Source organism: Solanum verrucosum, unplaced genomic scaffold (genome assembly GCF_900185275.1).
Source record: "Solanum verrucosum unplaced genomic scaffold, falcon-dt-bn FXZP01000255.1, whole genome shotgun sequence".
NCBI classification, from domain to species: Eukaryota; Viridiplantae; Streptophyta; class Magnoliopsida; order Solanales; family Solanaceae; genus Solanum; species Solanum verrucosum.
The window spans coordinates 958,310-983,269 of record NW_026020006.1 but is presented as its reverse complement, the minus strand read 5'-3'; the positions used below and the strand labels follow the sequence as shown (position 1 = coordinate 983,269).

Genomic DNA, 24,960 nt, shown 5'->3' with positions numbered 1-24,960 from the left:
CCTCTATTAATTATTAAGTGGATGAAAAGTTCTACATTTTTCAAAATAATTAGTCATTTAATTGAGGGTATAATAGGTAAAAAGAATTTGTCCTTTCTTGATTTGTCAAAATGGACAAATAATTAGAGATATGAGCGAGGGTTTTACCCTGTGCGCATCTAAAGGGTAGCGACTGCAGGTTTTTTTTGTCATAAAAAAAAAAGAAAAAATTGACAAGTAATTAGGGACGGAGGAAGGAACAACTAAAAATGCAAAAAAGAACTCAAACGACCTCCAAATTACGACCCGAATAAGTCAATCGGGTTGAAACTTGTTTCTACTGAAAATCAAGTTACGCATATATAAACACACAAATCTCCATATTTCGTTTTTTCTACCGAAGTTAGTTTCATAAATCAAAAATCTCTTCTTCAACATTGAATAAATTCTGTTCTTCGAATCATAATTATACTGTAGTTTCTTACCAAATCGATATTTGTAATCGTTCTTCGTTGCTAATCGTTCTCTGTTTTTTTTCCATATTTTTTTTGTTTTTTTCGTCTCAATTTGCTTTGGTAATACATATAAGGGTGTTGCTTTGTTCGAGGTTGATTGTTTCTTCGTTCCTTGAAGGCTCAAGCTGTTCAATTTGTTCAGATTTCGGTTAGTTTTTAATTTTTCCCCAATTTATTTTAATTTATTAGAAAAAGCCCCTTTTTGTGAGATTAGAAAGTATGATTGATGTAGGAAAAGTTGCAGCTGTAGTTCCAATTCTAGCTAGTTTTTTTTCCCCATTTTTTTGGACCTATAAACATGGTGAATGGACAAATCCGTAATTTGACATTTTGTACTTTGGGCTTAAGGCAAGTTGAGACTTAAGACAAGTGTTTGTGTTGGTAAATGCTTATCGGATGTGTTAAGGGTGTTGGGTATTTTATGCAAGTGAGATGGCGAGCACTTATAATATGGGTAGAAGTAGGATATTTACGGTTTGACTGATTTTGGTATCAGTATATGCTGGAAGCATGATATATGAGCTCTTTAGTTGTTAGATAACGGCTTCAACTTGTTTGGTACTGAGGCGTAATTGTTGTTGTTGAAGGTTGACTTGCAAATAGTCGAGATGATATTTAAAAAGTACATTTTTTTGTGGGATTGGAACCTGCACATGTAATAGTTAGGATCCAAAGCATAGTGGACCTCAACTTGTTTGGTACTGAGGCGTAGTTGTTGTTGTTGAAGGTGGTCTTGCAAATAGTCTAGATGAAATTTATGAAGGACACTTTTTGTGGGATTGGAACTCGCACATGTAATGGTGGGTAAGTGGAGTTGCATATTATGCTGTACTTCTAGTTCTCTTTTGTTTTTTCAAGTATTTTTGAGTGAGGGGTGATCCCTTAAATAGTTGGAATAGAAATGTAGAAACCACTTTTGTAGGTTTGGATTCCTGCACCTGTGACATAGGTAGGTGGAGATGTGATGATTAGGCTGCAGTTTTAGTCCTGGCTAGGTTCTTTCTTGCATAAAATTTGCTGGAGTAAGGGGTAGTCGCATAAATAGTCGGGATAGAAGTGTAGAAAAGGATCCTTTTGTGGGATTTGAACCACCTATGAATGTAAGAAGGTGTTGTAACCATTAGGCTGCAATTCAATTTATGACTATCTTTTTTCTTGTGTGGTGTGGTGTGGTGGTTTTGTTATAGATATCTGAATACTGAAATGTTTGGTTAAGCAGGATGTTAATGAGAGGATGATGAATCAAGGAAGTGCTACTATGACCACTTTGGATCCCAGTTCACAGGAGGTAACCACCCGAATTGTACTTCCTCTTCTCTTATCCAAACTTCCTTTCTGGAAAAAATGTATGACATTATGGTCCATATAGATTTCTGCTTGTTGCAATTTTTTTTAACATACTTAATATATGTAAATTGTGATGATGCTGTCAAAATGAACATAAGATAATGACGGGATGATGCATGGAATTGAAAGGTTTCAGTTTTTTCCTTTTCTGTGAGAGAAGTGAGTTTTTCAGTTGTGCTGCTGCTGGTTTTTCTTTCTTATATTATTTATATATTTACTCCATCAATACCAAAAAGAATTGTTGTGTTAGGGTTATGTGGGTAAGCATAGTGGGAGATTCAGAACATAAGTGTTGTTGGTTTTACTTGGTTTTGAGTTGAAGGATGAGTTCTAAAATGTACATCTAACTCTATTTGTACCTGTTTTCACACAAATATAGGGTTCGACCGCAAACCTATGGGTTCTACTGAGCCCACGAACCCGTACTTGGATCTGCCATTGGTCATCTAATAGTCCGTGTGAATTTGGACATCGATTTAGAGTATTTTAGATAACATTTGTATATTTAGAAACTGTAAGAAGCAGTAGAAATCACAAGATTTTATGTTAGGAAGTACTTAAAATTGTTTGAAAAAAATAGCACCCAAGGGTGTGGCCTTGTGGTCAATAAAGTGGTTGAGAACCTTGTGGTCTCAGGTTCAGAAGTGGAGACAAAGCAAACACTAGGTGATTCTTCCCATCTGGCCTAGCCTTAGTGGACAGAGTTACCTATATTTGTTGCGGGTCGGAGATGGTAGATAACTTGTGGAATGAGTCGAGGTGCTCGAAAGCTAGCCCAGACACCATGCTCATAAAAAATAAAAATAAATAATTGTTTGAAAAATAATAATTAAAGAAAAGTTGTTTGACTTCTCACATAGTAACACTGCCTTTTTGAAATGTATGTACAACTTGTTAATGGTTAGTAATGAGATACGCAAAAGTTAGAGTTCTTGATGAAGTAGCTATGACAAGTCACTCTGATACCGGAGAGACACAATTGACAGTCTTGTGCTGGTGATGTTTGTAAGTAGTAAATCAAGATGCCTTGTCTGTTTTATCCATCAATATAAGTATGAGGGGCTATACTAATATTGGTAAATTGGCGTGGCATGTTTATGTTCAAGTAGCTTATCGTGGACATTGTTGGGCAACAATGTAGATAGATTTTGTGAAGGTCATATTTGATGCATTGTCTACCGACTATCCTTATGTTGAGAAACTGCTTCTTATGAGCCGAAACTGTGTGCTCTTGCCTTTTATGGTTAGGACATTCACTACATGTATGATATTTTGTCATTGTACACGTTGATTGATTAAATGTTTTCTTTACTTGAATGGTGAAAGCGTTAAATGCTTCTCCTCTCTCAGCCACCAAACTCTTTTAACTTGCTTATATTTACTATTCTTTTGCAACTATATCATGTACCACTCTTGCTATACTTTGTTCTGGATAGGTGAGTTGATTTCTCTTTATATGACTTTAAATCCTTTTTTTTCCTATATAGAATCATCAGGCTGTCGATCCAAACCAACATCACATGTCTTCATATTACGCCCCTCCAAATTCTACAGTTGCACCATGGAGTGCTCATGGTGCAGATAGCTATGCCAGGGAAAATGGAGTTGTCTCACATTCTGGTTATGATCATGACCAACAAGCTGTGCCGCCTTCAAGGAATGTTCAAGATGGATTGAATGTTGCAACTAGTGCTACTACACCAAGTTCCGGTGCCACAAATGTTCAGCAGGATTACAGTAGCTATGGAACCTATCAAAGTACTGATCCTTATGGATACAACAATACAGGATATGCTGCTTACTATAATGGCTATCAACAACAACCTAATCAATCCTATCCTCAGCCATCAGGAGCATATCAAAATACAGGTGCTCCTTATCAGCCCCTTTCCTCATTACAGAATACAGGGTCTTATGCTGGGCCTGCAAGTTATTCAAGCACTTACTACAATCCTGGTGATTACCAGACATCTGGAGGTTACACAAGTGGTGCTTACAATACCCAGACGAACGCGTGGCATGAAGGACAATATGCAACATACACTTCCCATCAGTATCCAAGCTACAACTCTGATTCGAATGCCGCATACAGTTCTACCACAGCTCCTGCGGCTTCACAGTATCAACAACAGTACAAGCAATGGGCCGATTATTACAACCATACACAAAATGATGTCCCCTGTGCTCCTGGAACAGAAAATATTTCCGTTTCTAATGTATCCAGTCTAAGTTGCCCTGTTCCTGCGGGATACTCAGCTTCAGGTGTCCAGGCTCCGGCATCTCATGCTCCACCTGGCAAGCCAGAATCTGGTTTGCCGGCATTGTCTGCGGTGCAGGTTTTTCCTTTATATGCAATTCACAAATAAGTTACTCTGTTGGAGTTTTACTTATAATAGATGACTTTTATGCATGCGTAGAAACTCCTATGTGAATATCAATTGTCATGTAATTCACTTAGGAGGTGTTCGGATAGACTTTTTTTAAGTAGCTTATAAGCTAAAAGCCATAAATTGGGAATACCCTTTTGGCTTTTAGCTTATTTTTGTACTTTTTCAGCCTAAAAGAAAGTGATTAAAACACTTCTTGTCTTTCCCGAACACCTCCAAAAATAAAAAAGAGCTTAAAAGCCTAAAACTACTTAGAATAAGTCAATCCAAACACCCTCTTAAAATTCAAAACCATGTTGAGTAATCAAAGAGATGGAAAAGATGGTGATAAATCATGTATTACACTCATATTTTAGGTTAATTTGCTATTTTAGTTGTTCTTTTGTTCAACAAGCTGCTAAAGATCTGGTAAGCAATGCCTTGTATGCTCTTTTAACTCTGCTGTCTAAATATCACTTCGTGTTTATTATACATTTAATAATCTGGATATTCAACTTCTATCTTGTGCGAGTTGTTGAGTGCCAGCTATTCACCAGAAGAAGACATGTTATCTACTGTCATTGCAGTCAGTGCCTCATTTGTTTTTGCTTTTCAATACTCAGTACATTGAGAAAAGCAACTTCATTTCTCTTTCCCTTCATGTTATGTACATTATGGAGTTCTTTTTGATTAGCCTGATTAACTTAACTTTCAATTTTTTTTTGGGTCAGTCTCCTGCTGTAGGTGGAAATGTTCATGATAGTTACTGGAAACATTGGGCTCCCTCTTTCCAAAATCAGCAACCTGATCCAGTACAGTCTTATGGTCAAAAGCCTTTAGACATAACCCCTTCTCATGAAAACCTTCAACAAAGTTCTTCATGTCCCCAAGGACCAAGTACACAATATCAAGCCTCTTATCAGATGCCCTATAATTATCAGTCATCCTTGCCCACTGTGCAGCAAACTGTTACACCAGCAGACACAGGTAGTGCTAGCAAACTACAGATTCCCACAAACCCTAGAATAACTTCAACCATGACCATGGGATTACCAAAGCTGGATATGCAAAGCTCTACAACTAATGCAGTGGCCCGACCTGCATATGTCAGCGTTTCCTTACCAAAAACTAATGAAAAAGTATCATCTAATGCTGCAGATAATGCTCTCAAGGTCAGATACCTTTTTTACTTTGATCATTTCAGCAAGACATGCAGTCACAAATTGAGTTTTGTAACATAAGTTTGCATAATTGATGGGGAGAGTTTAGATGCTTGACTAAGATGATAAAGTTTTCACTTGCTTCTTGATAGTCTTTCATCTTGATAGTCAATTAGAAGTTTTCTGTGCTAGTATTCCTTTATGTTTGTTGTAAGCTTCTCTTAGACCAGCCACCACTTGTGGAATTGCACTGGGTATGTTGTTGTAAGATTCTCTTAGAACTGGTCAAGTGATACTTTTTGATGAGGAGTCATTACGGATAATTTGTCGGAGAAAATTTGAAAACCAATGCATTAACCAATTCGAGGGGGGTACATATTGTAATGGAGCTAACAAGCTCTTTTGTGTACTTACTATCTTTTGTACTATATTTGCATCTACTTGATGCCATTAACAAAACAACTCACTTCATCTAAAACCAAATTACCAATTGGAGGGGCCAGCCATTCTCCAAACTTCCATATATGCATTGATTAGACCTCTTTACACCCTTGGTTAAGTGGCACTTCTTAGGATCCGTCTTCTCATATAACTTGCCGAACTTTTTCTTCAAAAATAATGATATGAAGCTTGTGAGAAATATAGGAAAAGAATATTATTGAATTGTTGTGTTGTTTACATTTTACATTGAGATCCTATTTATAGACCCTAGAATACAATCCTTTACCAAGTAGGATACTATTTAGTATTCCTATTTCTATTTCTATTGCTATGCCTATTCTAATAGGATTGTATAAACCTATTCCTATTCTAATAGGATTGTATAAACATATCCCTATTCTAATAAGATTGTATAAACCTATTCCTATTCTAACACTCCCCCTTAAGCTAGTGCATACAATTCATGTACCTAGCTTGTTACAAATATAATTAACACGAGGACTGATGAGGGGCTTGGTGAGATATCTGCATGTTGATCACTTGACTTCACAAAATTGACAATCAATCTCAATGTGCTTGGTCTTCTCATGAAATACTGAATTTGATGCATAATGCCGATAAAACATAGAGTGATAAAATTACAGTGTTGGAACTTCCTAAACCAAGCTTGCAAAGACTGTTTCAGACCATAGAGTGACTTACGTAATCAACATACAAGGCTACTAAACTCCCCCTGAGCAACAAAATTAGGTGGTTGCTCCATATAGACTTCTTCACAATGCAGCGGTCGTTGTAAGTGCTCAAAATCTAGTATAAAGTATATGGATCATGTTGAAATCAATAGATGAGTCGATATCAAACAAGTCATCGAAAAACTGGCCAGAACATGCTAATATGCCGGAGTATTAGATTTGATGGCTAAAAGTGGTCACAATCTAAGAAATAAAATTATATGGGTAGGGTCGGAATGATGTCACAACCCAACTAGAAAATAGAAATAATATAGGATAGTTCGAATTGATGGAACGACCCCATTGAAAAAGATAAATAATATGGGTAGGGTCGGAATGATGGCACGACCCTGTTGAAAAAGAAAAATTATACGGGTAGGGTTGGAATGATGGCACAACCCTACGCAAATCAGATTTGAGGAGTCACCGGAAAGACGAATGGAACTATGCAAATCAAATATGAGGAATCACTAAAAAGACACATGATGCTATGCAACTCAGATATGAGAAAATAGTTCGGAAAAATCCACGGTACTACACAAATTAAATATGAAAAGTAGTCTGGAGAGATGCACGGTGCTACGCAAATCAGATATGCAAAAAAAAGGTAGTCACCGGAAGGATGTCACGGTGCTACACAAATTATATATGAAAAAGTAGTCACTCGAATGATAGCACAGTGCTACACAAATTAAATATGAAAAAGTAGTCACTGGAATGATGGCACGGTGCTACAAAAATTTAATATGAAAAAGTAGTCACCGGAATGATGGCACGGTGCTACACAAATTAGATATAAGAAAGTAGTCACTGACCCAACTTTTGCTAACATAATTGTTGGCCAGACGGGCAACATATATGAGGAATAGCCGCCTGCCGGCAGCGAAAGCTCTTAGATTTTCTACCAAGATCGTATAGGCTTTGATACCATGTTAAATTAGGTCTTAGGCCTAACTCACACCCCAAAAGCTAGCTCAAAGGGAGGAGGATTGCCCAAGCCTTATAAGGAGTCCACCCATCTCATTAACCACCGATGTGAGACTTTTGTCATTCTTTAACATGTTAAATTAGGTGTTAAATTAGGTCTTAGGCTTAACTCACACCCCAAAAGCTAGCTCAAAGGGAGGAGGATTGCCCAAGCCTTATAAGGAGTCCACCCATTTCATTAACCACTGATGTGGGACATTTGTCATTCTTTAACACCCCACCTTACGCCTGGTGTGTGGGCAATTTTTGATTTTGGGGCCCCCAACATCGGGTGAGACGGGCCCTGCTCTGATACCATGTGAGAAATATAGGAAAAAAATATTATTGTATTATTGAATTGTTGTGTTGTTTACATTATTACATTGAGATCGATCCTATTTATAGACCCTATAATACAATCCTTTACCAAGTAGGATATTATTTAGTATTCCTATTTCTATTTCTATTACTATTCCTATTCTCATAGGATTGTATAAACCTATTCCTATTCTAACAAAGCTAATTAAATCCTATTAATAGCAAATTATCCTATGCGTTTGACAAGAATGATATAGTACTAATATTGCCCTATAAATAATCAATGAACCTCCAATAGTCTAATATGTATAAGTGCATTTGGGAAGTGACTTGTCAAGTGTATTTGGTGTGTGGTATCGTTTTATCAATACTAGCAAGATTAACTTAATTTAATGCCTGGAGTTCCATATTTTCTTTGATTTGTGTGCTTTTAGTAAGGAAGGTTTATATTATGGGCAATATTGGCGGAATAGTTATGCAGAGGACTTTTTTTTTTTGATAAGATGAGTGGTATTAATAACAGAATCAAGAAGATGCAAGATTTACAAGATATGTCATTTGAGCTTACAAAAAAAATCTCTGGCTAACTATACAAACTATCTAAGCCAGAACTAATGAGTGCAATTATTTCACTTTTTTTTTTGGATGAAGTAAGTAGATTCATTTCAAGGCATCAAGAAGATGCAAGCTTTACAAGGATAGATCAGTTAAGCTCACAAAAAAAAGGATTTGTAGCCTCTTTCTAAGCTATAGAGCTAACATCCATATTTCACTTGAAATACTCTTAACGGGTTTTTCAATTTTGGATTCTCTTTTTCAAGTTGATGTTGAAATAATGATATAGTTATTATTGCTAAACTGGTAGGTTTGTATTAACTTGGTTTAATCACTTCTACAGGAAATTTCGATATTGGTAAGACTTCTGATTTTGCTGAACTTCTAAGGAGCAACTTTTTTTATATGATACTTTGATGATCCAATCTTCTATGTTGTTATGATTGACAGTTCAACTGTTAGGTTTTATTGATGAAATTTTTAACTGCTCCTTGGTTGTGTTTTGTACCTTTGTCGCCACACAATCTGAGAAACCTTGGTATTTTATTCTAGTGGTAACTACATAGTTAGGATAATGTTGACTATATAGTTGGGATAATGGTGACATGTGTAACATGGTATTTTTTGTTGCATTGCATCAAATAAGTGTCAGATTATTTATTTTCCTTGCTTAACTAAAGTGATCTTTCTGTTGTCTGCAGCCTGATACTTTTCCTAAATCACTTTGTGGTTATGTTGAAAGGGCTTTGGCTCGTTGCAAGGATGATACTCAAATGGTGGCATCCCAAGCTGTCATGAAGGAGGTATCTTAAGTGTATTTTTGAGATTTTCTCTCTTGGTCGTTTTCCAGTTCTTGCCATGTAATGCATACTGCATAGATATTATCGAGACTTAATGAAGAATTTTCAGATTGTATGGAGATAATAATGCTTTATAGCCAGTTTAGCAAGCAGCAATTGAGTAACTTCCAATTTATGAATTGCTAGAGCATAGAGTGAAGAGCACTAATTTGGCTCAAAAAGTGAAGTGGCATCGATGATGATGTTGCCAGAAAATTTAGAAAGAACTAAAATTAGAGACTTGAATACACATTTTTTTTTTTGAAACTGATAACTTACTTGAATACTCATTTTTATAGTACATAACATATGGGTTTTTAGCACTACATAGACATAACATTTCCCAACAGAAGGGTTTTGAAGATGGATAAAACATAATATTTTAGAGGTTCGACAGATTGACTGATTCAGCTCACAAGTATACATTTGGGATTTGAATGAAGACGAAGGTTCCTTATATATTATGTACTGGAGTATGATCCTGTTAGATTGAAGTCCTCCTGGTGATTTTTTTGTTCTGTGCCTTTGAGGGAACTACAGTAGATATCTTAATGTTTTCCGAGACCTTTTTAATGTTTTCAACTGCTTCCTATATGAACATTTCACCCTTTGTTACTTGTCCCACCTCTTAGAGCTTTTGTTTTTACCTTTAATGGGTACCCAGAACCTAATTATGCTGGTTGTTTTTGTCCGTAATGCATTTTCTCAGTGGTGGGCTTCTAGAAGGTGCTTCTGATAAGAACATTATAGTAGTTCTATATCTGATAGCAATCTGCTTTCTTTCACCATCCACATCATGTTTATTTGTTTCTAGTTGACATTCATTACTTAATGGCGTGTTCAGTTCTGCTTCACAGCTCTGGATAAGGTAAAGTGACAAAAGGTTAGTTTTAGGTCCTGATGAGGGCATGTCTTGTGTCTTCAACTTGAGTTTGAATTTGTCAATCACATCATTCCAGCATCTTTGGTTTTATAATTCTGTGGCATCAGTAATCGTGATGGCAAATTTGAAGGGTAGAATAGGACACAGGGCACCTCCTTTTACTTCTATAGAGCTAGAGAAAACACCCGAGGAATTCATCGATGAACACCTAGAATTGAAATGCATAATGCAGCCAATAAAATCTTAATTCACCCTAGACCCTCCTTGTGGGATTACATTGGGTTTGTTGTTGTTGTTTTCCTAACCTGATTTACCAAAAGACTTCCTTCTTTTCTCTACCTTTTCTTTTGGGCTAGTACTTTTATTCCATAAATACATCACCACGTAGGTATTGCTATATACAAGCAAAAACACAGCCTTCCCTTTTTCACTCATCTATGGAGGTTGAGTTCAAGTAAAGAGTTGAATATATATATATATATATATATATATATATTATGTCCAAAAAATATAACCCTGAGTATACCTGATTAGTAACTTCTTTGGTTGCAAGACTGTATTCTCAATTGTATTCAATGTGCAAGTGCTTTAAGATTTGAAATTTCTTTTTGCACTTGTAGGGATGTCTCTACTGTCAGAACCCTCTCCCTTCCTCAATATTTTTTGTATTAGCTACTCATGCAGCAGCCTATTACATTGAACAGATTGTAGTAATGAAGCAAACTGCTAACTTGAGTGTTGGGATTGTATTGTTTATGAGGTTTGTGACCTACAATGATCTTTCTGCCTTAACTATTACTCCCTCCGTTTAAAAAAGAATGACCTCCTTTCTTTTTTAGTTTGTTTAAAAAAGAATGACTTCTTTCCTTTTTTGGTAACATTTTACTTTCACCTTTCCACACGTGGCATGTTTAACACCACAAGATTAAGGGGCAATTATGTACATTTGACATAACTTTAATTTAGGACCACAAGCTTCAAAAGTCTTCTTTATTTTCTTAAACTTCGTACCAAGTCAAACTAGGCCACTCTTTTTGAAACGAAGAAGTACTAGATATGAAAAGGCCCGTTAACGGGCCAACATTACAGTCTTTAATTGTATTTGTACGTGGTCAATTATATTTTTAAACAATAAATTAATTTTTAATATGTTCAGGTAAACACAACAGAGAGTGATAATGGGCATTAAAAAAAATTATGCGTAATTTATTTAAGTTGCCACAACTAACATTAGAAGAGTATGTAATCTAATATTTTTGCCCCCAAGGCCTAGCTCGAGTGGCAAAAGGCGGAGGATTTGTGGCTTAGGTCGCAGGTTCAAGCCCACACCATGCAAAGCGAAGCCCGGTATTTAAGTGGAGAAGGGTAGAGGGGAGGGCTCACTATCCACCGAGATTAGAAGGCTGTGATTGGTCCAAAGGGCGGGTCACAGACGGATTTCTCGGTTATCAAAAAATAAAAATAAAAATCTAATATGTTTTTTAAACATTATGTCATACACAAAATTGAATTAAATAATAAACATGTGTTGGATTTGAAATGCCACATTCTTTAATTATGTGTTAGCCTCATATCAACAAGTCATAAACCTCAAGGATGTTCCAATGGGGTAGATTTATATAATTAAATGAGATGACATATTTTATGTAGTTAACATAACTATAGCTAATAGGCGTTTGTAACACGCGCACAGTTTTTTTCCCCCCTCAAAATCTTACCAAAGATATCTAATATTAACACTTTATCGTGTGTTTAGGTGTTCAATCGGAACAAGTCTTAGTTTGAGCATCGAAATAAAATTGACTGGCAAATTTAATAAGCTATTAATATATTAAGTCAAGTAATTGATTCATCTTATTAAATAATAATAAAATACCATTTTTATCTAACACACGACAACATTTCTGTTTAGTTTTTTTTTTGTATATCACAAAATAATAGAAACTACGAGTAAAACTACGTTTATGTTGTCTATCTTAAAGATGAAAATGAAATTTATTGGAATACAGTTTTAGCTTTGTTAGCATGATAAATATTAGTTTTAAATGTTTTGATCATGGTTAGATGATACATACTTAAAAAGTATTTGCGTCACTTATGTCTAGTGAAAAATCATTACATGTAGTTTCAAATCACAAGTTATGTTTGTAAGTTTTCTATCTAGATTTAATTGATAATGTCTTTTAATAAAGTTCTTTTTTAAATGAATTATAGTTACATATAATACAAGTTTGAAAGAAAAATTATCGGACCAAATAAAAAAAATATTACTATTACATTTGATTGAACATATAGTATGTTGATGACATTTAGTGAAGCTTGAATGACAAATAGGGTCCACAAAATATGAATGAAACTGATAATGGCTTGACATTTTAAATTTATAATGGACAATTAAATTGAAATGCTATAAAGAGAATGGACCCATTATATTACATGTGTCTAGAGGCAATTGGTAAGGAAATAAGATAAGATCAACTGATCAAGTACATAGTACAATTTGTATTGCTCATTGTACAACTCTTCATAGCCATGGTCGTCCTTTCATGGCTCTTCTATTTAACTATTATTTTGCATCCCATCTACAGTAGTGTCAGTGCTGATATTATTGAGTAATGTTTGAGCTGTTTGCAACATAATGAGTCATAGTTGATCGAGTAACATTTGATTTACTTGCACTATAATGATATGTCGTTTTATTGATGCGTGGTTCTTTGTCTTGCCCCCTCTGTTACTTAAATGTACCATAATCTGCAGATTATCACTAAGGCAACTGCTGATGGTTCACTTCATACGAGAGACTGGGACACCGAGCCTCTTTTCCCCATGTCCAGTGTGGATGCAGATAAGAAGGAGTATGCTATCTACTCTTCCCAAAACTGATATGCAAACCTTATGCATGCACATGTTGTGTGCTCACACAAAAATCTAAATATATACAATGCACGCATGTGTGACTTTCCAAAGTAGCTGTCATAGGGCATGAATGTCAATTACTGTATCTCGTCTCTGCATTTGTACTTCACCTAGCATATGGTTGTTATCTTACAGCTAGTGTAGTAATTTTTGCCTCAGTAGTTAGAAACAAACTTCTTGTTCCTCCTTTTTCCCATTCATTTTTATTTTTGCTGAAGTATTTGTTTAACAGTTAAAAGCAAAACACTTCTGCATATATAGTGTAGTTTCCCTGATTAGGGAACATAATCATGAACATGAGCCTTTTCCCCTTTATACTGATGAATTTTCCCTCATAGTTAGATATCTTTTATCAAATTCAAGGACTATTTTGACTTCTTCCTTTTCTCTGCAGAAGAGTAATATTCTCAGCTCCAGTTTCTTCATCTCCAAAAAGTAAAAGAAGTCCGAGTAGGCGATACAAAAGTAGGTGGGAGCCTTTAGTAGAGGAGAAACCAACCGTCCAACCTGCATCAGTCACTCCTGATGCTTCTAAGTATGGTAGTTGGAATAGACAGGTAATAGTTTTCTGCCTTTGAAGATAAAAGGTTTTACAGTTATCTCTTTCTATTTTTCACCAACTTCAGCTTCTTGCTTGAAATGAAGAAGCTAAAGAGGTGGTGGTGTCTAGGTTGCCGAGTGGCTTATTTATCCGCACCAGGATTCTCCAGCTTCATGACTTTACTTTCTATTCTGGCTCCTTCCCTGGTTTACTTATCCCGATTATTTTGTCCCCTTATTTTTTGGTGATCGATAAATCTAAATGTGCATAGTATCTGTTAGAATAAAAATAGGTTTATACAATCATATTAGAATAGGAATAGGTTTACACAATCCTATTAGAATAGGAATAGGTTTATACAATCCTATTTAGAATAGGAATAGGAATACAAATAAGAACAGGAATAGTAAATAGTATCCTACTTAGTAAAGGATTGTATTCTAGTGTCTATAAATAGGATCTCAATGTAATAATGTAGACAACAACAACAACTCTAATATTCTTCTCTATTTTTCACATGGTATCAGAGCCTCTACGATCTTGGTAAACAATCAAAGAGCTTCCACTGCCGACGGGTGGCTATTATCCATATATGTCGCCCGTCCGGCCAATGATTATGTTAACAAAAGTTGGGTCACTGTGTATCTTTCTGGTGACTATTTTCTCATATCTAATCTGTGTAGCACTGTCATCCTTCCGATGACTACCTCTTTTTGTATATCTTATTTGCGTAGTACCGTACATCTCTCCGGACTACTTTTCATATTTAATTTGTGTAGTACCGTGGATTTTTCCGAACTACTTTCTCATATCTGAGTTGCATATTTGAGTTGTGTCTTTTCAGTGACTCCTCAGATTTGATTTGCATAGTTCCATTCGTCTTTCCGGTGACTCCTCAAATCTGATTTGCGTAGGGTTGTGCTATCATTCCAACCCTACCCATATAATTTTTCTTTTTCAGTAGGGTCGTGCCATCATTCCGATCCTACCCATATTATTTCTTTTTCAATGGGGTCGTTCCATCAATTCGAACTATCCTATATAATTTTTAATTTCTAGTTAGATCGTGACATCATTCCGACCCTACCCATATAATATTATTTGTTAGATTGTAACTACTTTTAGCCATCAAATCTAATACTCTGGTGTATGAGCATGTTCCGGCCAATTTCGATGACTTTCTTGTCTAATATCAACTCGCCTATTGATTCCAACATGATCCATATACTTTATACTAGATTTTGAGCACTTACAACGACCGCTGCAGTGTGAAGAAGTCTATATGGAGCAACCACCTAATTTTGTTGCTCAGGGGGAGTTTAATAGCCTTGTATGTTGATTATGTAAGTCACTATATGGTTTGAATCAGTCTTTGCAAGCTTGGTTTGGGAAGTTCCAACACTGTGTTTTTTCGGCATTATGCATCAAATTCAGTATTTCATGAGAAGACTAAGCACATTGAGATTGATTGTCAATTTTGTGAAGTCGGTTGATCAACTTGCAGATATCTCACCAAGCCCCTCATCGGTCCTCGTGTTAATTACATTTGTAACAAGCTAGGTACATGAATTGTATGCACTAGCTTGAGGGGGAGTGTTAGAATAAAAATAGGTTTATACAATCATATTAGAATAGGAATAGGTTTACACAATCCTATTAGAATAGGAATAGGTTTATACAATCCTATTTAGAATAGGAATAGGAATACAAATAAGAACAGGAATAGTAAATAGTATCCTACTTAGTAAAGGATTGTATTCTAGTGTCTATAAATAGGATCTCAATGTAATAATGTAGACAACAACAACAATTCAATAATATTCTTCTCCTATATTTCTCACAGTATCAACCAAAACATATGTTCAATTCTATCAGTTCTTTATCATACTTATTGTGCCAGAGATTGGAATCAGCTTATTTTGAAAAGTGCTTTTCAAAAAAGTAATTTTAGGGAGAAGCAGTTTGTGTTTGGCCATCAAATTTAAAAAGCACTTTTGAGTAATAAGTAGTGTTTGGCCAAGATTTTAGAAGTGCTTCTAAGTGTTTTTTTCTTGAAGCAATTTTGGGGAAATTAGTTTTTTTAGCGTGTGAAAAACAGCTTCTGCTACTCACAAAAGCACTTGTTTTCTCCCAAAAGCTTAGTCAAACACTTCACTCTTTTTTAAATAAGCACTTTATAGAAAAAATACACATTTTTGGCCTTCCAAAAGCTTGGTCAAACAGGCTATTAGTCCAGGTTTCTTAGAGCATAATAGTATGATACAAGTGGAATCAACCAGCGACTACTTTTTGGGTTAGGTAGCATACTATGTTTTTCTTTGCATCGCATGAACCAAAGTGGCTTCTTAGGCAAGATCACATTGGATCTATTACTGTGTCAAGGGGTGTTAAATTGTTGTTTTAGGTACACAAGTGGAACTCTGTCCTGACCCAGCTATGATTTTTCTTACATGAGATTGGCACATCTGATACTGGTCTTTTTGGCTTAGTGCTACTTAAATCTTAAAGCCTGGGGTATTCTAGTTTGGCACTAGATCCATATGACCAAATAAAATGTCTCTCATCTGAGTGATTGCATACAGTTTTCAGGTGGAAAGTCAGATAACAAGGTGAATAATTCGAGTCATGTGAAATTTTCTTTACCACAGCGGAAAACCCCCAAAACTGATGTCTTTAGGCCAGCTAAGAGGCAGTGTGTTGGTGATGGAATGGATGCGACAGATAACGGTGAAGCATCCAGTGATAGTGATAAGGAACGAAGTCAATCAGCCTATAAATCTGCTGCAGGAGCAGCGGCAGATACACCAGAGGAAAGAAGGAGGCGTGAAAATCGATCAAAACGTTTTGAGAGAGGGCATGGAAGTCGCATAGCTGCTAATGATAATCGATCCAGAAATGGAGGAGCTGGAAATGTGTATGCAAGGAGGGCTACTGCCTTGGTTCTTAGCAAAAACATTGAGGAAAATGGTAACTGTGCTGTTGAAGATATTGATTGGGATGCTCTTACTGTCAAAGGAACCTGCCAGGAAATTGAGAAACGCTACTTACGTCTTACTTCTGCACCTGACCCTGCAACGGTAGTCTGTTGATTCTTTCTGTTGTTACTTGAGATTCAAGGGGAATGCATTATATCTATTGACAATTTTCACTTCGCAAGTTTTGATGATTTCTCAAAAGTAATTCTGCTTTTGCAGGTGAGACCAGAAGAAGTCTTAGAAAAAGCATTAAACATGGTTCAAACTTCTCCGAAAAACTACCTTTACAAATGTGATCAGTTAAAATCAATACGGCAAGATCTTACGGTCCAACGCATACGCAACGAGTTAACAGTCAAGGTATATTTCCTTATGATAATTTCACTATTCAAATGGAGCAAGACATAAAATTTTCATCATCATATATACTGGCAATTCTAGGAACTGAATTTATTTTCTGAAAATGATTGATATGAACTTTCTTTACAATAGATCTTGTATTATTTTTTCTTCGTAATATCTTCTTCACCCACCTTCTGTTTTAGGTGTATGAAACACATGGTCGGTTGGCAATAGAAGTTGGGGACTTGTCGGAATATAATCAGGTATCTCCTTCCCATGGTGGGAACTCGCAGAATTTGTCATAACTTCTTAGAATCTTAATCCCTCTCTGAAGTTTCTTGTATGCTAGTGTGTTTGAAAGTACTTCCACACAGTTTATATTTCAGTTGGACACTTCTTTGTTTTAATGTTAGTGAATGCTGGATCCTTTTTACAGTCAAGTTTATGTACTAATTTATAGAATTTAGTTAAGAGTGAAATCCCTTACTGGGGCTTCCAATCCAGAAGTTTAAGTATATCAGGGTGAAATGTTTTTGGCTCTCTATGGACAATTTATGCTACCTTTTTCCATGGTCCAAATCCTTTTATACACCTGCACTTGCAAGGGAAGTTTAGCTGGTAAAATGCAATATGATTATTTGTTAGTATTGCCATTATAGTTCTTATAGCCCTTTCAGGGTTCACTTCTGGTATAAGAATGGTCCACTTTATGCCACAAATAAGTCCTTATTTTGAATTATGTGGATACATAAATGGCATTTTGTCTCTGTTGGTGTTTACTACTAATGTTGGGTCACTCCTTCCTGATGCTTTATTGGTACTTTGGCATTACTTGATTGGATCACTGCCCACATTTTTCCGGCTTCACCTATATCCTTTTTCTTTTCTAGATGCAGATTCTTTCTGCTAGCGTCCTACTTTGGTCTTTGTCAACACGCAAAGCAGCATTGTGTTCTGAGCAGTAAATTTATATGTATAGCTGCTTATGTATTTTGATTAAAGAAATGTAGATGTTCCCCACCTCCTCCCAAAAATCGTTTGGTTGTGTTGGAAAGTTTTTTTCTGAACTATTACCTTGATATGTTTTTAAAACTTTTCAATTTTTTTCTTGTTTTAAATGAGTATGCATGCTGGCACAATTGCAATATTGAATTGCGTTGGACCAAAGTTTTTGGACATGTCATGAACAACTGTGTAATTTGCTGCGAAGACATCATTGGTTTATCTGCTTCAGTGTTACTCTTAGACTTACTCTCTTAGTTCTGGTATATGCAGTGTCAGTCGCAGCTAAAAACGCTTTATGCAGAAGGAATCAAGGGATGTGATATGGAATTTGCTGCATATAATCTACTCTGTGTTCTTTTGCACTCTAGTAACAACAGAGATCTGCTATTAGCGTTGTCTAGGTCAGTCAACTACTTACTATACTGGTTTTCTTGCGTTCTTTTTTGTGAAACTTTTGCAAGTCTTGTCGTGTTGCTTATTTCTCTGCTTCCATTCTATTCTGTCATTTGGTTTGCGAGCACCCAAAGTACTTTTGCTGTTCCTCTGGTTAGTCCTTTTTAGGCATCTGCAACGGCAATAGGGTAGAAAAAAAAAAGAAGAGGTGATCTGGTAAGATTTGCATGTAACATAATTTCATTCGTGACATCCTTGCTTCCTGCAACCTTAATGATGATTGTGAGGTTAAATTGCAGCAGACAGATGTTGACAAATCCTCTATGGTTTATTCCTTCTAGTTATGACTTAGCTATGCAACAGGTTCAACCAGTGTGGATCACCAACTCATATCTTTTGCTACTTATGACTTATGAGTCTGCATGACTATTCACTGGCCAGTTAGATTTGTGCATTTTAATTCCTGACCTCTATGCAAAACTTTATTACCTTTTCATTTTTGACCTTAATATAAACATAAGCTTGTCAAAGGTTAGGCTAAATCAGAACAGTTAAGCTCATGCTTAATTTAGGAGTGTGTCCATTCCCCTGATCATCTTAATTTGTTATGCAAGGAGAAAACCAAAAGAAAAAAGAAGATAGAGACTTGAGGTGGGAAGGGATGAGTTTTAGGGGTGTGATAGTGAGGAAGGGAGTGAGGGGGAAGAAAGCAGAAGACAGAGAGTGTGAAGAGAAGATGGAAAGTTACCTTTCAAGTGAACCTAGAATAAAGAAAAAAGGGCATCAACTTATGTAGTTATGTTTAAGTTGAATAGAAATCTCAAATGTCACAATTTAGTCCATAGCTCAAAGGAGTTTATTTTATATTGCAAAAGGTAACACTAGTGCCACAGAGTGAAAGTGGATTGTAGTCTTTCTGTGGTCTAATCCATTATTTTTGTCAAACTCATAGTATATCTGGCTTCAATCTCCATACACCTGGGTGCTGGTAGCTTGAGAAAATCTGCTCAAAATATGGTCAATACATACTGGAAAACCTCCTCTTATCAAACTTGCAATGTTAAACTATTTTGTTGTGCATTTTCCTTTTCCAGATTACCAGCAGAGGCTAGACAGAACGATGCTGTTAAACATGCTCTATCAGTTCGAGCAGCTGTGTCCACTGGAAACTATGTTGCCTACTTCAGATTATACAAGACAGCTCCTAATCTTAACACGTGTCTTATGGGTGTGTTTTGTTCTGAATGGTTGATAATTTAACTATAGCATTTTTTTTGCTAAATTTGATAATGTGTACTTGTCTTTGCAGATCTATATGCTGATAAAATGCGATATGCGGCTGTTAGATGTATGTCTCGTTCAAATCGGCCTACTGTTCCGGTCACCTACATTGCCCAGGTTCTAGGCTTCACAAGTGTCGTATCAACAACTGAAGAAAGCGAGGACACAGATGGTGCTGAGGATTGTGTGGAATGGTTGAAAGCCCATGGTGCATGCCTCACTTCCGATAGTTCTGGAGAGATGCAGTTTGATGCAAAGGTGCGTTGCCTCCTGATTTATACAGAAGTATTTAATGCCAACCGCTCTACAAGTAGCATGGTATGGATGTGTCGATAGGTGACAATGGAAAGAAATAGCAAACAAGGAAAATTCACAAAGAAAATAAGAATAGACTAAGACAAGAGATAGAAAGATAGGATCTAGGAACCAAATTGATAGAATTCAGCCACAATTAGTATATGAAAATTATTACATCCTCTAACAATTGATCCAAAGATATGAAATTTACTAGAGGAAGATACACCTTCAATAGCAACCCAAGGAGTTCTTCAAGAACCCAAAAGGTCTCTATATAGAGCCTCACAAACATATCATTCAAAACTAGGTAAAAAATGCACATTACTCAAACTCAATACTACTAGCTAAACAATGGGCTTGGGCCCAAGTCCAAGTACTTAAGATAATAGAAGTGCTAACATAACAAAATCTTGGGCTAGTGGGACGTGTGGAGCCATGCTCGATTCATCCTAGAAACTCTAATAGTGGTCAAAACTTGGTCAGCTCGTAGTTAACACTGGTCTACCATGGTTAATATTGGTCAAACCCCTCAACTCTAGATCAAATTTTGTAAAGCCTTCTGGTCTTGTCAATGATGTATGCTCGTGTTATGCAATCAATCCGGCACATGTCACGAGCTCGAACCATGTCAATGCCTGGTAGTGGTGTTCATGGTTCGGTTTTGGGTTGGTTTGCCTCTAAAAGGAAACCAAACCAGTTAAGTCGGTTTTTCAGATGTTGGAATCAAACCAAACCAATTAAGTTGGTTTTTTCATCGCTTTAGTTTTTGTCGGTTAGTTCGATTTTTGCTGTTTTTTTAAATGCATGACAATATACCTCCAAGCACATATTAGATCAACTATTTTCAACATTTCATTACCAAATCAATTACTCTTTTAAGGGAAGAAAGAACTATATATATACAAGTTATATATGTAGCTTCTTTGAGAAAATTGTATGCATTGTCCAAGAATTTAGCCATTTAAAGGAACTTGATAAAACTTCTTACGTTGTGATTTACCAAGATATCTCGATGATAATTGAATTAAACAATGATGAATAATTAAAGGACTCACAAAGAAGTTATTTTGAACATGAAATAGAATCTTGTAATTATCAAAATAAAGACTACAACGGGAACTAGAAAGTAAAGGTAAATAATTTAATTAGTATAAAGCAAATACCTAGATTATGAACCAATAGTGCAATAAATATGTTGGAGTTCCACATTGGTGGGATAAGGGGTCCTTGGTTTCTTCTTATGGTCTTGGCGATTCTCCCGGAGCTAGCGTTTGGGGTTGAGTTAAGTCCAAGGTCCATTTAACATAATACTAGAGCAGGACCCATTTCAATTCAAATTTTCCGATGCTGGACCCCATATTAAAATTGCCCACGCTCCATATGTCTCTTGTGTGTGAGGGGTGCGCGTGTGAAGAGTCCCACATCGAGGGTAAAGGGGATCGGTGGTCTCTCTATATGGTTTGGACAGTCCTCACCTCATGTACGTACTTTTGAGGTTGAGTTAGGCCCAAGGTCCATTTCTTTATTATGGTATTAGAGCCCATTCCATCCCAATTCATTGCTTTAATGTTTTGTCTTATATTGTCCACGGTCCAAATGTCCAGCTCTGGGCCTGTGGGGTGGTGGGTGGGAGTGTTGGAGTCTCACATAGGTGGGATAAGGGTCCTTGGTCTCCTTATATGATCTTGGACAATTCTTTCTTCATGGGCTTAGCTTTTGGGGTTGAGCTAGTTTGTACCGTAAAATTTTAAAAATTGTGAATAAAAATACACTCTTCATAATTTTTAACTAAGGTATTTGTGTAGTCAATTTGATTCGGTTATTTATTCCTTCAAACCAAAACCAAACCAAATTGTCAGTTTTTAAAATTTAAAACCAAAACCAAAACCAAACCGAACCAAAAAATGTCTATTTCTTCTTTTGTTTTTCTGTTTTCCGTGAACACCCCTAGTACCTGGTATATATGTATAACGTAGAGGGATGGGCTCATACTGTGCTGACTTTTGAACCTGTGGGCTAATTGGGTTTCGGCCAGCTTACACACTGAGGATTTCTCAGTTATGAAATAAAAAAAGAATCTAAAACACCCGAGGATCACTCGTAACTGGTTCACAAAGTTCAGGTTCCTTTCTCCTTTCTGTTGGAGACTTTCAATATGAAAAAGAATTCTTCTGCAGTATTTATCCCTAGGGGTTGTACTTCATTCTTCAGACGACATTTTCTCGATTTTTCTTGTGTTGTTCCCAATCAGGTATAAATGGTTTCTATCTTCTTATTCTTCTGCTCCTCTTAATCTACTGTTCAAGAACCATTCTTCTAAATGAATATTTAGAATTATATTTCTTTCTTTATGAGATGGATGCTTTTAGCAACTGTTTATGTAGATCTGTTATGATCAGGGGATTTTATATTAGCACCTTAACTTGGTCCAAACTTTGTTCACTCCTTTTGGTTTTTCTCTTTTTTTTTTTGTTTTCTTCCGTGAAATGTTATACGCTGACAGTTCATTTGTTCCTAAAATGTGCAGGCATCTGTGTCAACTCTCTATATGCCAGAACCTGAAGATGCTGTGTCACATGGAGATGCCAGTCTCGCTGTTAATGATTTTTTGACACGAAATCTGGTGTAGGAACCTCATTCACTTGTTGACAATAGTGGGGGATCCAATGCTAGGACAATGCTTCTGCTCCAGATACAAGGGGAAAGTAAATCCAGTCCTGGGTATTCATACAGGAACTCGACAAGGTTCGTTTGATTACAACAATACAAAAGTCGGATAATTGTAAAACGTGTACTGCAAGAAGCTGTTTCTACTGGTGTGGGGGATGTATGTGTAATGGCCCAATCCTGTGGTTTAATCTCTGATTGGGGAATTCTTGATTCTTTTAGAGACAGCAATATACATAGAGATAGAGGGACCATAATCATAAGCAACAGCTACCTGTACTGTAGTTTGGATCCAGAATTGATGTATATTTGCTTACCTAGCCTACAGTTGTAAGATAGGTGATTCGAAATTCGCCGATTTTGTTGATCCGACATGTTAGGATTCGACAAAGCTTAATAATACCACTTTCTGTTTCATCCTTTTTTCTGTTGAACATTTCTGTTTATGTTGTTTTTCCTTCATATTTGCTTTACTAGAAAAGGCAAAATAATCAATGTGATTGAGTGATATGGAAGGAACCAACCATCAAGAGGTGCGGTGAGATGATTAGATTTCTTCCCCCTTTTAGCTAGAGGTCTCGAATTTTGAGCTATGTGAATGGATACTTCTTGGGCCCTATCTGGTGTGAATCTATATTAGTTGGATCGTTAATGTCAACTTGCCTGACTAATCTAGATTCTTAATTGGTAGGTTAAGTAGATATGTATTTAGGTGTAATCAGTATAGTTGCACCCTTTTTAATTTATTCCTTAGATTTGGTCACCAAGTCAATTGCTTTACCTTGAAAATGCCTTTTAAGATGTGTATGAATGTGGGACTAAACTTATTACCTTTTTCTGTTTCTTTACTTTTCTTGGTTCTTTTGATAGCAATTTTGTCTCTTTTATACAGAACTAGTCAACAACATTTTCTGCATCATAGTTTAGGTGAGGAATGAGACATGTGAAAATAAGAGCTTTCGTTCGTAAAATTTGTGGAAAATGTCAACTGATCCTTAGGTGGGGACGGGTTATAGTAATTTGTTCCAATTCGAGACATAAACAACAAGAAGAATATTCAGACTTGCTAGAGGAACGGATACAAATAAAGAATCTGTTTTGACATAAATATATAAGCATGAGTAAAAACCAAATAAATTATAAGGACTAGAGAATCCAATCCAACATAATTAGAAAATGCAAAACTAGGAACAACATAGGGGTTTTTGAGCTTCCGTTCATAAAATTTGTGGAAAATATTGAAGGGACAAATTATAGTAATTTGTTTCAACTCGAGACATAAACAACCATAGTGATAACAAGAAACAATCTATTTTGATAATGAAAAATGAGAAATCCTCAAGTTTACACTAGTGAAAATGCAAAGAACAAAAAACCAAGAATTACAAGTACCATAGAATCCAATCCAACATGAATATTAGACAAAGCAAAATTAGGAACAAATGATGGATTTTTGCTCTTTGAAGAAGGGGAAAATGAGGCCCCTCCCTCTGGTGATGGTGCAGGAGCAGGGGATCCTGCTGCTGCACCATTTACATTTTCTACATTTACGCGAAGTTTCATTCCTCCAAGACAATGTAACCTATTACCACAAACAAAGTATCTATCCCCTGGCTTTGTCAATGTGAAATTTGTGTTGCCATTTTTACTCGAATCGAGCACGTTGCTCGTGTTGCACCCCGCGAAATTCTCCTTCGTTACTTCGGACACACTATGTACCGATGAATATTGGAACACTGCGAAAAAAAAGAAGTCTAATCAAGGAAACTAAGATATTACTATTTTTAGGGTTATTCATACTCTTGTCGTTAGCAAATCGTACTTGACTTTAACGAAGCTCTAATGTGGGTTGGATGGATTCCACGTGGCAAAATATTTTGAATAAAAAGGTCCAAATTTGCTCTTTATTTTTTATTATGATCTAAAATTACCTCCGTTATATTTCATGTTGGAGCTCTGTTATAGTCAAGGGCAAACACACAATATGATTTACTATCGGAAATGCTATGAAGATCCTAAAAGTTAAGGTATTTCGTTGAGTTGAAGGATATTTTCTATCCTAATTTTTCCATGAACATTTACACTATCTGGTTAAGTTGACCTACAATAAAAAGTAAATCTATGTAATAAACTATTACGACCTGTAAAGTTGCGCGCGTTGATATTTTTTTTTAAACTATTAGTGTGTATAACTTAAAACTGATATTAAATATGATCGATGATACTTACCGAGTACATCTCCAATCATGAATTTCTTTCCTACTAACCATGTATCAAGATCAGTACTAATATCCCAGCCAGAACTATCACCCACAATGTAATTAGTAGCTGAACTTGAACATATAATTAGACTAATTAGAATCAAAACTACAAAAAATAGAATAGGCTTTGCCATAATTGTATTATTATGAGAAGAAAGATGATTAAATGGACATATATACAT

At 36.0% G+C, this 24,960-nt stretch overlaps 3 protein-coding genes across 5 annotated transcripts in view; 1 reads left to right on the top strand and 2 right to left on the bottom strand.

Annotated features, from left to right (window-relative positions):
* Nucleotides 1-24,960, bottom strand: part of LOC125819708 (serine/arginine-rich splicing factor RS2Z32-like) — a 74,841-nt gene that overhangs the window by 5,098 nt on the left and 44,783 nt on the right. The window lies entirely within an intron of this gene.
* Nucleotides 388-22,932, top strand: LOC125819704 (SAC3 family protein A). Of its 3 annotated transcripts, none has more exons than XM_049499177.1 (14): nt 388-642; nt 1,714-1,782; nt 3,329-4,177; nt 4,939-5,379; nt 9,080-9,181; nt 12,858-12,955; nt 13,411-13,573; nt 16,206-16,634; nt 16,752-16,892; nt 17,078-17,137; nt 18,150-18,280; nt 19,367-19,500; nt 19,582-19,811; nt 22,378-22,932. In XM_049499177.1, exons 2-14 carry the CDS (start codon nt 1,729-1,731, stop codon nt 22,477-22,479), a joined length of 2,934 nt encoding a protein of 977 aa, XP_049355134.1. In that variant the 5' UTR covers nt 388-642; nt 1,714-1,728; the 3' UTR covers nt 22,480-22,932. The 3 variants fall into 3 exon arrangements, with proteins under 3 accessions (XP_049355134.1, XP_049355133.1, XP_049355135.1); XM_049499176.1 differs by having other exon boundaries at nt 16,140-16,634; XM_049499178.1 differs by lacking the exons at nt 388-642; nt 1,714-1,782 and having other exon boundaries at nt 3,498-3,710; nt 3,809-4,177; nt 16,140-16,634.
* Nucleotides 23,839-24,944, bottom strand: LOC125819709 (stellacyanin-like). The gene is made up of 2 exons (XM_049499186.1): nt 24,747-24,944; nt 23,839-24,253 (listed from the first exon to the last, which is right to left on the bottom strand). The coding sequence occupies exons 1-2, from the start codon at nt 24,910-24,912 to the stop codon at nt 23,862-23,864; spliced, it is 558 nt and encodes a 185-aa protein (XP_049355143.1). The 5' UTR covers nt 24,913-24,944; the 3' UTR covers nt 23,839-23,861.